Below are 17,235 nucleotides of genomic sequence, written 5' to 3'. Positions count from 1 at the left end.
GGTGAGGGTTAAATTGTTTTCAATACAGGTGCACGTTGAGGGTCAGGCAGTCAGGTACAGCACATGCGAGTGCCCAATCGGCAGAGACAAGTGCCATCATATGGCAGCTTTGTTGATTTGGGCAGAACAAAATGTGTCCCGCACCGACGTGGAATGTGTGTGGAAGAAGGCCAACACTCCGAAGGGGGACGAAATTGCAGCCAAGAGAGTGTCTGAGATGACACCATCCACAACACGAGGTTTGTCATAAGTTTGTTGATGTTGCAGGGTTTTAATTATTTTCTTAACTACGTAATGTGGTTTAAAGCTATTGCTAATAATATTAATCGCATTTATGAAACTCTTCTAACATAAACTCACGGTGTGTTGTAGTTTTTTTTAATGCTTAGATTGTGTGCTATAAATAAATGATGATCATAATAAAAGGCTATTATATTGAGATAAATATCATTATTCATTTCATCATTATAACCAGTTTTATACCATTATTTCAGCTGGCATCAAAAGACCTGTCACCCAGGAGGACAAAGAATGGGTTCAGGCATCCCTGGTGCAACTTGGGCGTTTTACAGGGATGGGGTGGATTTTGAGTCCAGAGACGCCTCAGGTAAGATTTTTTACTTTGGTACTTTCATGTTCCCTTAAAATTAGCAGAAACATCACAACTACACTACATTAAATTGATGACAATTTGGTTAGGGTTTTGTCATCCAACACAATAATTTTGTACAATGTTATATGTTTAAAAAATTCTTGAAATTTGAACCAAATCAAACTGTAATATAGTTAATAAGTAACATTACATAGTTTAGGCTCATGAAAAATTTGGTAAACTACACATATGTATGTATGTATGTATGTAAACTATTGCTTTCATTTCAAATGTATTTTGTATACACTATGTGTATGTATGTGTATGTACAAGTATGTGGACACCTCACTGACTTTACAACTTTTGCCTAACTTTAAATCTAGACTCTCCCAATCAAGATGTTTGATGGGCTGGTGACCAGCCCAGGTTTTGTCCAAGCTGAGGACAAGGCTCTATATGTGCTGTCAAGGCTTGCTGTTAATGATCAGGAGAAGCAGCAGATTGAGGAAGCAACAGTTGGCCAGGCTAAGAATGCATTATGGTAAGAAAGCTTATTAATTAATACACCCCTGCTCTAAGAGAATGTTAGTTGCTTTCGATAAATTTACTTATTGTAAGCTGATATGGATAAAAGTGTCTGCTAAAGGCTGTAAATTTGCTCAGAATTTAGAAAGTGCGCTGCAGAATATCAGATTGTTTTTACATGAAACTGTAATGCCAATTGTTGAGCAAAATTGATCTTTCTCGTGGTTGGTTTCTTTTAACAGGTTTGCATATCGCAAGAAAAGGATAACAGCAAGTAACTTTGGTTTGGTCTTGGCAGCAGTCAAGCGGAAGTCTTACCCGCCTTCCTTATTCAAAACCCTGCTTGGCCAGTACAACCTCAAAGAAGGAAGTAAGTTGTAGTTAATAAGTGAATATTTAAAATGAAGGCATCTGTGTCTAAGAATACACTTATTAAGACTAAGTGGTATTTGTCCCCTCCCGCCAAGGCATGTGATTGGGGAATCCTGCATGAGCCAAGGGCAAAGCAGGAATACACTGAGCGCACTGGTGTTGTTATACAAGAGAGGGGACTGTTCCTGTCTGATAGCGGCCTGCTTGGTGGATCTCCGGATGGGACGGTGTTTGGAAACTGCATGATTGAAGTCAAGTGTCCGTGGTCAGCCAGAACCAAGACTATCCTGCAGGCAGCGGAGAGTAGGGACTTTTTCATGGAGTTTGATGAAGTGATTGGTTCCCTGACGCTAAAACAAACTCACAAATACTGGCATCAGATCCAAGGAAACCTGCACCTGACTGGAGCTAACAGCTGTCACCTGCTTGTGTGGACTCCTCTTGACCTTGTCCTTCTACCAGTGCTCAAAGACCCTACATGGGCTGTGAACATTGACATTCTGGAAATATTTTATAAAGATTGTTTCCTACCATACATTCTCTCACAGTTGTAAGTGCTGTAAAATTTGCAAATAAATGAAAATGTGACATTTCACACAAGCCAGGTAATTTATTTATTATACATATTTATTATTAATTATTATTTAACATCTATATTATGTCACAAATATTACATATTTATTAGTATAGTTTTTAGGCCCTTCATGCTACAGAACTTATAAAGGTAACACTTTATTTCACAGTGTGTTACATTTGTTGCATGTACTTACATAGTAATATCAGTAAATGATGCATAATTACATGCAACTAACCCTCAACCAAACCCTAATCCTACCCTAACCCTATAGTAAGTACATGTAGTTAATTAATATTACTCAGTTCTTAAATATATAATTACACTGTTACAATGACACCTTAAAATAAAAAATATATATAATTAAAATAAAACTATAAATACAGTTATTTATATACAGACATGAATTACACCCAGAAATTTATGTATATACAATAGTTAACTCATCCAATTTCACGGAAAATGGGTGTTTGTAAATTTGTAAGACACACACACACTTTAAGTATCTTGTTTATATTTTGTTTGAACTGGTATGGAATGTGGTCCAAAATGTGAAACAATTTCAGTCGCTGAATTGAACGCTCCACATGTATCCTAGCTTTTGAAATGAATCTGTTATTGTTCACTTCCTCCTGCGTAAATTGTCCATTGACGAGGAAAGACGGGATGTTCAGGGAAACTCCTTCTGGCAAAATGTCCCGAATTGTGAAGCCCTTGTCTGCCATAACCATATCGCCAGGATGTAAATGTTGGAGAAGTCCACAGTCAGCTGTTATTGCCTTGTCTGAGGCACTCCCACCGTACAGGTCACTGGCAAATGTAATAATTCCATTAGGCGCCACACCGATTAAAGCCTTAAGTGTGGTTCGTCCTTTGTACTGGCTGTACAAATGGCACTGTGCATCAAGCCTCTCTGTGTTGGAGACGGCAACCTCTGTGCAGTCGAGCACGATCCTACAGTTAGGGAAGGGCTGGAAGCAGTCTGGCAGCGATGTTTGATTCTTGCTTGTGGAGGGGATGTTGTTCTCAAGCAAACCGACATACAAAATCTCATACAGGGCACTAATGATGGTGGTGAAGATGTTGGTTACTGTGGCTGTGCTACAATTAAATCTTGTTGCAAGGTCTATGTGGCCGCAATTTAGTCTAAGCTTCATTAAGGTCAGGAGCAATTGATCAACTAAGGGCATAATTTGGACAATCCAATCAGAATGATATTTTAACTCAAATTTAGAAAGAAGCGCTTCCAAAAACAGGACTGTGGCAACATCAGGCAATCCAGTAAAATATTGAACTCTGTCAGGACTATTAGAAATTTGACTGAAGGAAAAAATTTGCTTCTGGTTCTCCAATTGTTTTTTCAATTTTTCATTCTCTTCTCTCAGCATCTCATTCTCCACCTCAAGTGCCACAAGACTTTTTGAAGTACATGCAGGGGTCTCTACCATGTCAGCATCCGTTCCCTCATCCTCACCATTGCTAGGGACCAGTTGTTTCTTTCGTTTAGGGAGATGGCTGAGGTGCTCTGGGAATTGGAAAGTCTTCCCCTCATTCCAAGCAAATCTTGATGGCCCAGCAGCTTTTCCATTGGGGAAATGCCAACTGCACACCCTAGAGTTGCAGTTTGGGATGAAGTTTTCACGTCTGTAAAAAAAAGAATTTTTTAAATTTTACTTTTTATTATTTTTAGAATCAAATTACATTCATTCACCAAAGGGATTTTTTTTATTATTCAAACATTTGTACCATGTTCCTATTGACCAGAAAGACTTATTTCAGGTGAAATTCTGACAATACCTCGCAGCTCGCTTACTGTACATACAACAATCAAGTAGGTTTATGAAACAATTACTGTAATTCACCTAAAGTACTTTTTCATGTTCCAAAGGTTGTAGTATTTTCCTAGTGACCTGTCTGACTTACTACATGTGACATTTTGATAATACCTAATAATACTGTCTTACATAATAATATACTACTTTAATTCACTAAAAGGGGGTTTGTTTGTTTCAGGTTGTAGTACATTAATAGAGTGTGCATTAATAGAGGTGCAGCACGCACATCCAAAACAATAAAGCTGGGTGCTGGGCAGACAGGTAGTTGCAAAAAATAAACAATGAGTCCGCACACCAGAAAATGCTCCTAAGTGAATTTAATAGTTGCTCACCACGTGTAACGTTTCGGGCCCAAGCCCTTCATCAGACAGCTTGGGCCCGAAACGTTACAAGTGGTGAGCAACTATTAAATTCACTTAGGAGCATTTTCTGGTGTGCGGACTCATTGTTTATTTTTTGTAGTACATTAATAGACATGAGTCTGATCTTATATCTCAGACAAATGAGAAACGTTAGCAGATTATCATACTATAACTGGTCTAATGTTTTTCCTTGCTATGTACACACATCTTCATGCTCGACTTGTCTATAGACTGTTGCCAAAGCTAACGTTAGCAAGTTAGCCTTAGCTAGCTAACTTAGTTTCATCTTAACTAGGCGGCAGAACAAGGCCTGACAACCGAAACATGATGCAAGATTTGGGTTTATAGCAACAAACAACATATAAAACCCATAGACTACATAAGCCCTTTTCTTAAAGTCGTCAGTGGGTGTTAGGGATTAAGGGATAGCACCTAGCAGCTATATAAATAGTCTCTGATAGCACCCACTGGCGCCAAAGTTTCTTCATTCGTTTAAGATTTGTAACTTACCTTATCAACTGCAGCCATTTTCTCTTATCTTTCTCGTCACATGGAAAGCGGTAGAATGACAGTTGAATGTCACTTGTTTTTTTTAACTCCGATCTATTTAAACAACACGGGACACAGCACTGCGGCATGTTAAAACTCGGGCGAAAGCGGTGAGTAGGTAGAGAGGACCCGGCATTTGGACCCGGAAACAGTATTATCGGAGAGCGGTTACGTCACGACTTAACAACCGGATGGAGAATGAGAAGGTGACGTCACGCGTATCACTCCGCGTTGCATTGTGGGAAGGATTCGCCATCTTGGTAGGATACGCTATCCGTTGTCATGGTTACTTCGACCGTGAGACCGAGAGAAATAGCGACAGAGAGAGAGAGCAGCTTGAAATTTGTTTGCATTTTTGCGATAAGACACAGTTTCTTGGGAATAAATGGAGAAGGGGGAAGCAAAAGGAAAGGGGCTCAATCGGGAGAGACTAAATAACAACACCAAGCAGCGTTATTTAGAGAAACTACTTGACATCAACATGGACCCGTACGACCTGCCAGCCTAACCGTCTGATGCCGGAAGTGGGCGTGGCCAGGCATTGCGCTACTTCTGTGTTTTAGAACGTTTCAAAGTTTAAAACAATGCTATTATGAATATATTTTTTTAACGATTTCATTAAAAATGTATATTTAAGAGATAGGCCTATATATATATATATAAAATATTATAAAATATAATATTTATAAAATTATAAAGTATAATAACTATGTTTTGTCCTATTAACAAAAGACTGGCAATGTAGCCTATTAACAAATGTTAATAGTGTTTTTTAAGTTAAAATGATACTTTATGCATCTGTTTTGTGTCAAATGATTAACAATATAAATTGAACAAAGCTTAAAACAAACAAAATAATAAAACGAAAACAAAGCTTGAGCATTTGAACATTTGATTTAATTGAAAAGCATTTTTTAAATAAAATGTGTTTTTCCCCCTCTGAAATAGCAAAAGCATCACACACTAGCTGTACCTGCTCCAAATAAATAATAGTAATTAAATCAAAATATAAAATCAAAATAAATAAATTATATAAAACAAAATCAAACCAAAGAAAATAAATCTTATTAAAGTTATGCAGGCACACATTTAACAATACTTCTCAAGTGACAAATAAACTAAATAGATCAAAACTCCATACGCATGGAGTTAATCCTGATGATTCCTGAGGCGCCTTTCGTCATGACACTCGCTTTTATTTTCTTTGGTTTGATTTTGTTTTTTTATAATTTATTTTATTTAGTTCGATTTTTTAATTTTATTTAATTACTATTATTTATTTAGAGCAGGTACATCTGTGTGTGATGCTTTTGCCATTTCAGAGGAAAAAAATAATTGTATTTAATTAATAATTTTTGTTTCAATCCACCATAGAATTATGTTGTTTGGTCTTTGAAAAAAAAATTGTTAGTTGTGAAATGGTTGAGTATTAACAAAATAGTTTTTTAAAAGTTAAAATTATACTTTATCCATTTGTTGTGTCAAATGAACAATATAAATTGAATAAAGCTTTAAACAAAATTAATAATAAAATTAAAACAAAGCTTGAACATTTGATTGAATTGAAAAGCATTTTTAATAGTAGTATATTGTCTTTTGTTAATAGGACAAATAATTATTATATTTTATAATATTTGATATATATATATATATATATATATATATATATATAATATATATATATATATATATATATATATATATATATATATATATATATATATATATATATATACATACAGGTGAAACTCGAAAAATTCGAATATCATGCAAAAGTTATCATTTTGATGATTATGGCTTACAGATTATGAAAACCCCAAATTTAAAATCTCAGAAAATTAGAATATTACATGAAATCAATACAAAAAAGGATTTTAAATACAGAAATGTCGGCCCTCTGAAAAGTATAATCATGCTAGTATATAGTTATAGTATATAGTTATATATACTAAATATATTAGTTTCACCTTTTAATTTGAATTACTGAATTACATGAACTTTTGCACAATATTCTAATGTTTCGAGTTTCACCTGTATATATACACACAACTATATATATATATATATATATATATATAGTTGTGTGTATATATATATACACACAAGATGTATATATATATACACACAAGATGTGTAGGATGTGTGTATATATATATACACATAAGATGTATACATAAGATGTGTGTATATATATATATATATACACACATCTTAAACATATCTTTAATTAAATCGTTTAAACAAATATTTATAATAGCATTGTTTTAAACTTTGAAACGTTCTAAATCACAGAAGTAGCGCAATGCCTGGCCACGCCCACTTCCGGCATCAGACGGTTAGGCTGGCGCTGTCATCCTCACACTGCTATGACGTATGGTTCTGCGGTTCTGCAGTCGGACCTATCTCAACAGATCGGACATTCCCCTGTCAATGCGAATCGTACGTCATTAAAAAAGTGTCTTTTTAAAACATTTCGCGGTACAGATATATCTATAACAAATGAAACAACTCTAGTTGAATAACAGAGTATTAATTTCGTTCGTTTGTGTTAAATAAAAGGCGAACTGTCCTGAAATGTTTTGCTTTTGAAAGCAAGCTTTGCTCGCTGTTGCTGCTGTCAATTTATTGACAAGCAGTTTCTCTAAGCTGGCTAGCATTGTTATTTAGTCTCTCCCGATAGAACCCCTTTCATTTCTCTTCCTTCTCCATATCTTCCAAAGAAACTGCGGCGTATCGGTAAAATGTAAACAAATACTAAGTTGTGCTGTCTCTCTTTCGCTATTTCTGTAATGTTTAGTGTCGCGCCTCTGTGAAGTTCTGAAGGCGTTGCCCCTGGCAACCGATAGCGTCTCCTACCATCATGGCCGACCGGTGTGGTGAATAATCCGGTCACTCGGTGTAAATAGTCCGGGTGTAGGACCCAAGCAATCCGATTGGTTCAAAGCACGTTTTATAGGTAATCGCTTTGGTGCCTGGTTACAAATCATACAAAATCACTTTATTATAGAAGACGTTTGTACTACGATATAACGAGTCATTAATGTATTTTAAATTATACGTTTCATATACTAGTATTTAACCGAAGCTATAGATTGTGAAAATAAACATTTCTCGTTGTTAGTGTGTTTTTTAGTTAGCTTAGATAGTAGCATAGCATACAGCTAACGTTATCCGATGATCGTGCTATGAGCTTTACCTGAGCTTATACTGCACTGATACTACATTACTGTATTCACAGCAGTTAATAGTGCGATTATAATTCATTATTTTTTAAGCAATAATCGGCACAATATGTTACAGGTACACTTTTATTTATTAAAAGAGCCCTAACATAATGTTTATTTGTGTATATTACTATTTTCTTATTAACAGTTTAGACATTTAAATAAATTACAGAATGCTAGCTATGTTTTGTGGGTATAAATATTTAATTGGTTGTCAAGCCTTGACTAAAGTCAGTATAATAACATTATGGAATCACAAATCTTAATGTAATCAAACACCTTAATTCATATAATAATCTTTTATTTTAAAGAAATACCATTTTTAAGTGTGTTTTGTGACAAAGTTATTTGTTATTAAGCAATAGGGCATAATATGCTTTTTTTATTACAAGCATGTCATTTGTGTACTAATGCATTATGATTTATGGCATAATTTAATCTTAATACAGAACATCATACAACACAATAACATTTAATGTAATAAAATTAGTGAACCAAAACTTGTATAAAATTTTAATTAAATTTCACAATACATAATGAATTCAACTGAATTAATTATGAGATGTAATATATTACATTTCTATTAACACAAAACTACAAGCAAAATGCACATCGTTTTAGGACATTTATAGAGCTTTCACAACAATACAAAGCAGCTTTAAACAGAAATACTTTTGTATGTCTTTACTTTCCTAAATACTTTTGTGATAGTTCTCTGGCTATACATTGTGAAGATTTAAAAACAATTAATGTCGAGTTAGCTGTGTTTAAATATTTAATGAACTGTAAGGTTAAAGTTTGAGAACTAATGAGACACAAATAGATGCAGTGTCTTTTGCTGTATGAAAAGTCAAATCTTTAGTTTGAAGTAAATTCATGTTGTATATGCAGTCAATTCTTTGTGGAACCATCCTAAGGCCTAGATGATGCAGTCAGTCAATTTCCCTTTTAGATGGTGGGGTCGTGACCTGGTAGGCGAGGAGGTGTCATGGACTGGCTTGAGGGAACTCTGCAAAAAAACACGTTAAAAATGGGTTTCAATGTTTTTACTTGGATCTGCAAGCCCAAAGGTGCAACGCAGCAGAACGTAGTTAGCTCGTTGAACCTGGGGTGTCATAGATGGACTGGCTTGAGGGAACTCTGCAAAAAAACACATGATTGGGTCGTGACCCGCAAAACACACAAACATGCTGTAACACGTGCATTTGTACACGCAAAGTCTGTTGTGCTGTGTAACATCACTCACTGTTTTTACTTAGATGGGCAAACTGGAAGGCACAACGCAGCAGGCGTAGTTACCTCGCTGAACCTTGTCGTCATTTCCCCTTGGTATGATTGGGTCGTGACCTGCAAAACACACAAACATCCTGTAACACATGCATTTGTACACGCAAAGTCTGTTGTGCTGTGTAACATCACTCACTGTTAGGATGTTGTGACATTACAAGGCCATTTTAATGACACACTCCACAAGATAAGATATCTCAGCTTAAAATTGACTGAAACCTTCCATTCGTCTCAGTATTATAAGGCTGATCTGAACAACAGAAGATTCAATTTCTTAATTAAAATATATACTATATAGTATATATTTGTACCAAAATGATACCTTAAATTGCATACCTCAGGAATCAGTTCACACATTACAAGGTCGATATGTTCAAGCTTTTTTTCCTTCTTTTGCTTAAACACAATGTTGTCAATGTGTCCTAGAAGTTCCTCAACATGTGCTGACAAGGCTGGATGAAAGCTCTTTGGTTGTGACATTTTCCCAGTCTTCGTTTGCCACCATTTGTTCCACGTAGGTTTCAGTGAGCCTTTCACAATTCCTTGGAACAACTCCTGAAAAAAATATTTAATATAGCAAACAATATCTAGCCATTTTAAGTTTTGTAAAGTCTTATATGTACCTGAATTTCAGTATCACTGACAAGAGAACAAATTCCCTTTTTTTCCACCTCCTCGACTGTCCTATATTTGAAAAATCATCGATCTACTTGATCTATTACACTTTTATGTTGATTTATTTGAATGAGGACACACATTTTACACATACCTTTTATACGTCATATGCTGAACAGCATATGCTGCCATTGATGATGCGTGATATCTTCTCAGATGCCACAGATCGTCTCCCTGTATCACCTCGTTTTTCATAGAGGTCCATTTGTCCCTCACCTCCATTTCTGCCATCTAATGCAATAAACACAGTTGTTAAAGTAATGTAGCTAAAAATAAATAATAAAATAAATAAATAAAAGCATTTGTTTAACTTACTGTACAAACCAAAACCCCACAGTTGTTAGAGTCAGCCAGCCTCCACTGTTCTGGGTACTCAACAGTCCATTTTCCCAAGTCCCAAGTATTTCGGAAGGCATTGCTTTTGTACAATAGAAAAAAGAAATTAATAAATGTACATTAGTAAATAAAGATAACAATTTTGACATTTACAAAGCACATAATACCATAGTATAGCCAGGTCCATCGCAGAAATTGACTTGTAGTTGCCAGTGGGGTCGTAAACGCGAATACGATTCAGCAAACCATCCAAGACCTTTACAACATAAACAGAAACCGCTGTAACCAGAGTAACAACTGTTGAGCAAAAATGTAAAAATTTTTTTTATCCATACATACCCACAAAATGAAGTGGTTTCCCTTTTCGGGGCTCTGTCCACCAACAATTCTTGGAATAAGGACTGTGTCAATCTCACCAAGGTCCTTTAAAATGTTTTTAAGTAAATAAGTAAGTAAATGTGTCCCCTGCCCCTGAAATTTATTTGATAAGATTTTAATTTACCTTCAGACAAGAAATGTGACTGTCATCCACATGTTTCTTGATAGTGAAGGATCGCCACCAGAGAACGAACGTGTGCACCTGCAAAGCAGTTCCACCATGTGCTTTACAGAGCTGTGCAATCCTTGTGTCAAGAATCTAAAAGAAATAGTAGATATCAATACAAATTTTGGTGAATAATATAAGAAGTACATATAGGAGGTTCCTGTACAAACGACCATACAAATAAGCTGCCATTGGACGGATATGGAGGGCTCGCCTGAGTCCCAAAATTTCTCCAATCATGCATTCATGTCTATGTCTCAGCACCCTCTAACAGAATCCACGTTTTCGAGAATATCCAAGAAACTTTATTTTTCGACCCAAAAAAACTATAAGGTGTACACACGTACCCCTTATAGATATTTTGGGTCTAAAAAAAAAGTTTCTTGGATATTCTCGAAATCTTGTATTCTGTTAGAAGGTGCCGAGACATAGACATGAATGCATGATTGGAGGCTCTAGAGCCTTCCAGAGCTGAGATATGGAGATCCCACAAAGCATTTATTCCATTGGGGCAAATAGAGACTCGCATACAGTGAAATTTTGGGATGAAATTTGGCCCTTTTGCAGCTTTTTGTTTGAACAAAGACATCTCACACAATGTCATATTTGCATTCAAAATGTCATAATTGAGCGAATGACACTTAAAGGGGTCATATAATGGTACATGCACTTTTACAAGTTGATTGTACTGAAATGTGTGTTGGCAGTGCCTGTACACAACCATCATATAATGATAAAAATCCATCCAGTGTTTTTGTTTTAATCTCCTTATATGTTTTCCCCCGTCTCAAATTGAGCCGTTCGTTTTTGTGACGTCAATAAAACGGACGCCCCTCCCACGATTGTTGATTGACAGCAGTGATTCAACACAGACCCGCCCTCGCTCGTCCTGTCAATCATAGTCTGCGCGGACCGGCGCGGTCATTGTTGATATGCTGGAGCACTGTCTATGAGCAGAATGGCGTCTAAGCGATTGTGGTGTTCTGTTCTTGGGTGTAATAACGAACACAGTCATTTTAATGTTCCTGAATCCGAACCGCTGAAGACGCAGTGGCTGAGTTTGTTTTCGAAGGGAATATTCCCCACGAGCAACGTCAATGCTCTCATGTTTGCCGAATCATTTCTCAGTGGACTGCTTTATAAACGAGGATCAGTGTAAAGCTGGTTTTGCTGAGAAGCTGCACCTGAATAAAGGATCGGAAGCTATTCGTCTTCCTGCTGAACCTTCAGAAGAACTAAAGTGAGTGTAACGTTTTATTAATCTTTATATTAATATTTATATTAATCTTTGCAAATCGCCAGCTGCACGCTTCACGATGAATGCGTCTAAGGTTTACACTCAGGGTACATTACGGCATGTTTTCTATGTACAACGTTCTCAATATAATTCATAATCCCACGTTTATAATGAACAACGCGTGGTTATTGTGTTACAAACGGTGTATGCACAGAACAGAGAGGCGGGGTGAGCAAAGCTCATGATCATTTAAAGTCATATGCACTGAAACGGCGTGCTGAAAACAGAGCTGTTTTTGACCAGATAAAATAAGTGTTTTCTTACAATACTAATGAGAATTTTTAATTAAAGTATATTACAAACTTTTAATTTAGACCCTAAAGAATCATATTAGCTTGTACAAAAATGGCATTATATGACCCCTTTAATGATAGTTGTCATAAACATGCATAAAAACTCCTGCATATTCATGACATGTGTCATGTCAAGATTATGACGGTGTCATGTTAGTCTTATGCACACCCTTTCAAGTAAAGTGTTACCAATGAGGAACTAATCTTTTATAAAACATGAATATGCGTTTCATACGGGGTTAATAAATAAAATAAAAATGTGTATGTATGTAGTTAGAGGGTGCAGAAAGCGTTGTAAATGCCTTGAATGCACATACAGATAATTTTTAACGGGTAAGTGTCATTTATAAAAGGTAAATGTAACACATTAACAAGTAATTAATAGTTTACACTTTAGATTGGGGGATGCAAAAAGTGTTGTAAAATATTTATTCATGCGTTTACACATCTATAACAGGTGTTGAACACTGTAGTGTGTAGTGTAGTGTGCACTGCAATGTAAGTGCTGACTGGTGAGGGTATAGACAGCTGTCTTCTCTGAAACACAAGAATCTTTAACCACTGTGCACCTAATGTGAGCAAAACATACAAAAAATTTAACATAATGAACATTTATGAGACGCATAGCCATATTTTGTAAATTATTAGTTAATCATTAACTAATCAATTGTAAATGACTTGTAACGAAATGTACAAAACATGTTAGTATATCACTTATTAATCATTTATGAACGCATAGTCATGTTTCATAAATAATTAGGTAATCATTTACTAATCACGTGTAATGGAAATTACAAAAAACATACATAAAATGTTAGTATATCACTTGTTAATCATTTATGCATGTTTTGTAAATGATTAGTTCATCATTAACTAACCACTTATTAATGGCCTACAACTGAACATTATTATTAAGTGTTACCCAAGTCTCTATACATTTTTACTATATTTTATCATTTAATCACTTCACATTTAATCTCCAGATTAATGTAGAAAAACATAAAATAACTAAATAGAGACATTATATTTTAACTACTTGTTTAATGACATATTTTTTTAATATGTACATGAAGGCCAGTATCACTGATACTAATAAGGCTACTGATGTCTTGATAAATATGGGAAATAAAAAGAAATTGAATAAAGCGTACAACACTCTGCACTGCATAATGTATAAATTAGATATATGAATCCTTTTTAAAGCTACAAAAGTTCTTTAGTTAGGAGCAGTGAGTAATGTTCTCTGTTCCCACGTTACATTATAATAATACAAATACATTTATTTACATAAAGTATTTTCAAAAACAATATTCACAGTATAAGTATGAACTATAGCTGAAATATAGCCATGGCATTGATGCATGAGGTCCACTACAGTGGACAGATGATTAATCAGATTTTTCTCCCAATCTAAAATCAAAACTTGGAAAATGTAACTGTGATATGATTCATTAGATATTGCTTGATGCTGCAATATGTTTTTATCTACAAGAGTCTCCTAGGAAAGAAGGAATGGTTGGACTAGCCGAGGTGGGCTGGTCCAGGCGGGGTACTTGAGCGCTGAGCGTCCGGTGATCCCTTGGATCTCACATCTCCGAAAACGTCACATCATAATTTTAAATAGGCGCTATCTGTATAAACAAACAACATATTTGATATTGAAACAACTACATTGTCGACTGAAAAACTCTTAAAACTACATTTCATACACAATAACAGTAGTATTTTTAAATTTCGCGGTCTTTCTCCTCTGCTATTGACGCAACTTGAGATTTTAAATATTAGATATAGAATATACACAATTTACATATACAATATGCAATTTAATTTCATCTTACCTTGCAAATAGCAACGGGAGTTAGCATTCTACATAAAGCTACCACATAATAACTAGTGATGTGTCATTCATGAACGATTCGTTCATTTTGAACGAATCTTTAATATGACTCGGGACTACCGAGTTACTTGTCTCAGAGAGTGATTCGTTCATTTTGTGTTGATCGCGCATGTGCATTGCGCAACATATGGTTTCTGAATCTGTACTGGAAATGATTAGTTCATCTCTCTCGAGTTCGGGTTCGGCCGAGTCCGAGTCTTTCGTTCTTCCTGTCAGTCCCATAGAGGCTATGCTGTCAGTACCGGAAAGAATAATGATTAGTTCATCTTTCGAGTCTCGAGTTCGGGTTCGGCCGGGTCCGAGTCTTTCGTTCTTCCTGTCAGTCCCATAGAGGCTATGCTGTCAGTACCGGAAAGAGTAATGATTAGTTCATCTTCTGAGTCTTCGGGTTTGAGTCCTTCGTTCTTTTGTCACGTGACTTGTCACCGTATTGAATAGCCTACTAATTCACAACCTTTTTACAAACAAGCACGTAGTTAATGTATAATATAATAGTAGTTAATTAATGTATAATATATAATAAAACACACCACAGATGCACAAGAAACATTTAAAGAAACGGACAGGGACAATAATAAGATGGAACTTTTATTTTTCAGATAATGTTTATTTCACATATTTTGTATTTTAATTCCTAAATATAAAACAATATACATTCAGACGCAGTCTGACACGAATACGAATATTAGATACGAATCTAATATTGTATTTGATGCGAGATACCAGCGGTCACGTGACAAAAGAACGAAGGACTCAAACCCGAAGATTTGAAGAAAATGAACTAATCATTACTCTTTCCGGTACTGACAGCATAGCCTCTATGGGACTGACAGGAAGAACGAAAGACTCGGACCCGGCCGAACCCGAACTCGAGACTCGAAAGATGAACTAATCATTACTCTTTCCGGTACTGACAGCATAGCCTCTATGGGACTGACAGGAAGAACGAAAGACTCGGACCCGGCCGAACCCGAACTCGAGACTCGAAAGATGAACTAATCATTACTCTTTCCGGTACTGACAGCATAGCCTCTATGGGACTGACAGGAAGAACGAAGGACTCGGACCCGGCCGAACCCGAACTCGAGACTCGAAAGATGAACTAATCATTACTCTTTCCGGCCCTGCTGTATCACACGCAGTACGGCACTGCAGTCACGCCATCTGTGCTTCAGAAAAGCACGGTCACGCCATCTACGCTTAAAAATATATTGCGCGTCTACACGAGGTTGCGTGGTACGCTCAAGGTGTATGCGGTTGCTGTCGGCTGACTTTTGAAAAAATATTCATAATAAAATAAATAAAATAAAATTGTTTTTAGCAAACTCCACCAGATTCTTGTTCTACATATCACAGACTACCACTGTGGTGATTTTCATGTTGATCTACTGTTTTATTATTTAATAATTAACTGCCAAAGTCCTATTCTGTATACCTTGTTATACAGCAATATTTAATAAATTCATAAAATTTGTAAATCAAATTGTTTTCTGCCAATTCCACCAGATTATTGTTCTTCATCTCACTGACTACCACTGTGGTGATTTTCATGTTGATCTACTGTTTTATTATTTAATAATTGTCTGTCAAAGTCCTATACTGTATACCTTGTTATACAGCAATATTTAATAAATTCATAAAAAATGCAAATCAAATCGTTTTCTGCCAATTCCACCAGATTATTGTTCTGCATCTCACTGTCTACCACTGTGGTGATTTTCATGTTGATCTACTGTTTTATTATTTAATAATTAACTGCCAAAGTCCTATACTGTATACCTTGTTATGCAGAAATATTTCATAAATTCATAAACATTTTAAATCAAATTGTTTTCTGCCAATTTCACCAGATTATTGTTCTACATCTCACTGACTACCACTGTGGTGATTTTCATGATGATCTACTGTTTTATTATTTAATAATTAATTGCCAAAGTCCTATACTGTATACCTGGCTATAAAGCAATATTTAATAAATTAATAAAAAATCGAAATCAAATTGTTTTCTGCCAATTCCACCAGATTATTGTTCTGCATCTCACTGACTACCACTGTGGTGATTTTCATGTTGATCTACTGTTTTATTATTTAATAATTAATTGCCAAAGTCCTATACTGTATACCTGGCTATAAAGCAATATTTAATAAATTAATAAAAAATCGAAATCAAATTGTTTTCTGCCAATTCCACCAGATTATTGTTCTGCATCTCACTGACTACCACTGTGGTGATTTTCATGTTGATCTACTGTTTTATTATTTAATAATTAATTGCCAAAGTCCTATACTGTATACCTGGCTATAAAGCAATATTTAATAAATTAATAAAAAATCGAAATCAAATTGTTTTCTGCAAATTCCACCAGATTATTGTTCTTCATCTCACTGACTACCGCTGTGGTGATTTTCATGTTGTTTTACTGTTTTATTATTTAATAATTGTCTGTCAAAGTCCTCTACTGTATACCTTGTTATACAGCAATATTTAATAAATTCATAAAGATTTTAAATCAAATTGTTTTCTGCAAATTCCACCAGATTATTGTTCTACATATCACTGACTACCACTGTGGTGATTTTCATGTTGTTTTACTGTTTTATTATTTAATAATTGTCTGTCAAAGTCCTCTACTGTATACCTTGTTATACAGCAATATTTAATAAATTCATAAACATTTGAAATCAAATTGTTTTCTGCAAATTCCACCAGATTATTGTTCTGCATCTCACTGTCTACCACTGTGGTTATTTTCATATTGATCTACTGTTTTATTATTTAATAATTGTCTGTCAAAGTCCTATACTGTATACCTTGTTATACAGCAATATTTAATAAATTCATAAAAATGCAAATCAAATTGTTTTCTGCAAAT

At 35.2% G+C, this 17,235-nt stretch overlaps 1 protein-coding gene across 1 annotated transcript; it reads left to right on the top strand.

Annotated features, from left to right (window-relative positions):
- On the top strand, positions 1–2,043 carry LOC130101639 (uncharacterized). Its single transcript, XM_056267456.1, has 5 exons — positions 1–239; positions 495–607; positions 976–1,133; positions 1,360–1,487; positions 1,661–2,043. The coding sequence occupies exons 1-5, from the start codon at positions 101–103 to the stop codon at positions 2,041–2,043; spliced, it is 921 nt and encodes a 306-aa protein (XP_056123431.1). The 5' UTR covers positions 1–100.
- The last annotated feature ends 15,192 nt before the right edge of the window (positions 2,044–17,235 follow it).

This window comes from Rhinichthys klamathensis, unplaced genomic scaffold, assembly GCF_029890125.1.
Source record: "Rhinichthys klamathensis goyatoka isolate OS25496 unplaced genomic scaffold, OSU_Roscu_1.1 h1tg000259l_1, whole genome shotgun sequence".
NCBI classification, from domain to species: domain Eukaryota; kingdom Metazoa; phylum Chordata; class Actinopteri; order Cypriniformes; family Leuciscidae; genus Rhinichthys; species Rhinichthys klamathensis.
The sequence above is the reverse complement of the archived record's forward strand: the minus strand, read 5'-3'. Positions and strand labels throughout refer to the sequence as shown.

Bases quoted from the DNA above. Each gene is read 5' to 3' on its own strand.
- LOC130101639 (XM_056267456.1), top strand. From the start codon at position 101: ATGGCAGCTTTGTTGATTTGGGCAGAACAAAATGTGTCCCGCACCGAC. The intron at 240-494 runs GTTTGTCATAAG...CCATTATTTCAG, and splicing joins GACACCATCCACAACACGAG to CTGGCATCAAAAGACCTGTC. The intron at 608-975 runs GTAAGATTTTTT...CTTTAAATCTAG, and splicing joins TGAGTCCAGAGACGCCTCAG to ACTCTCCCAATCAAGATGTT.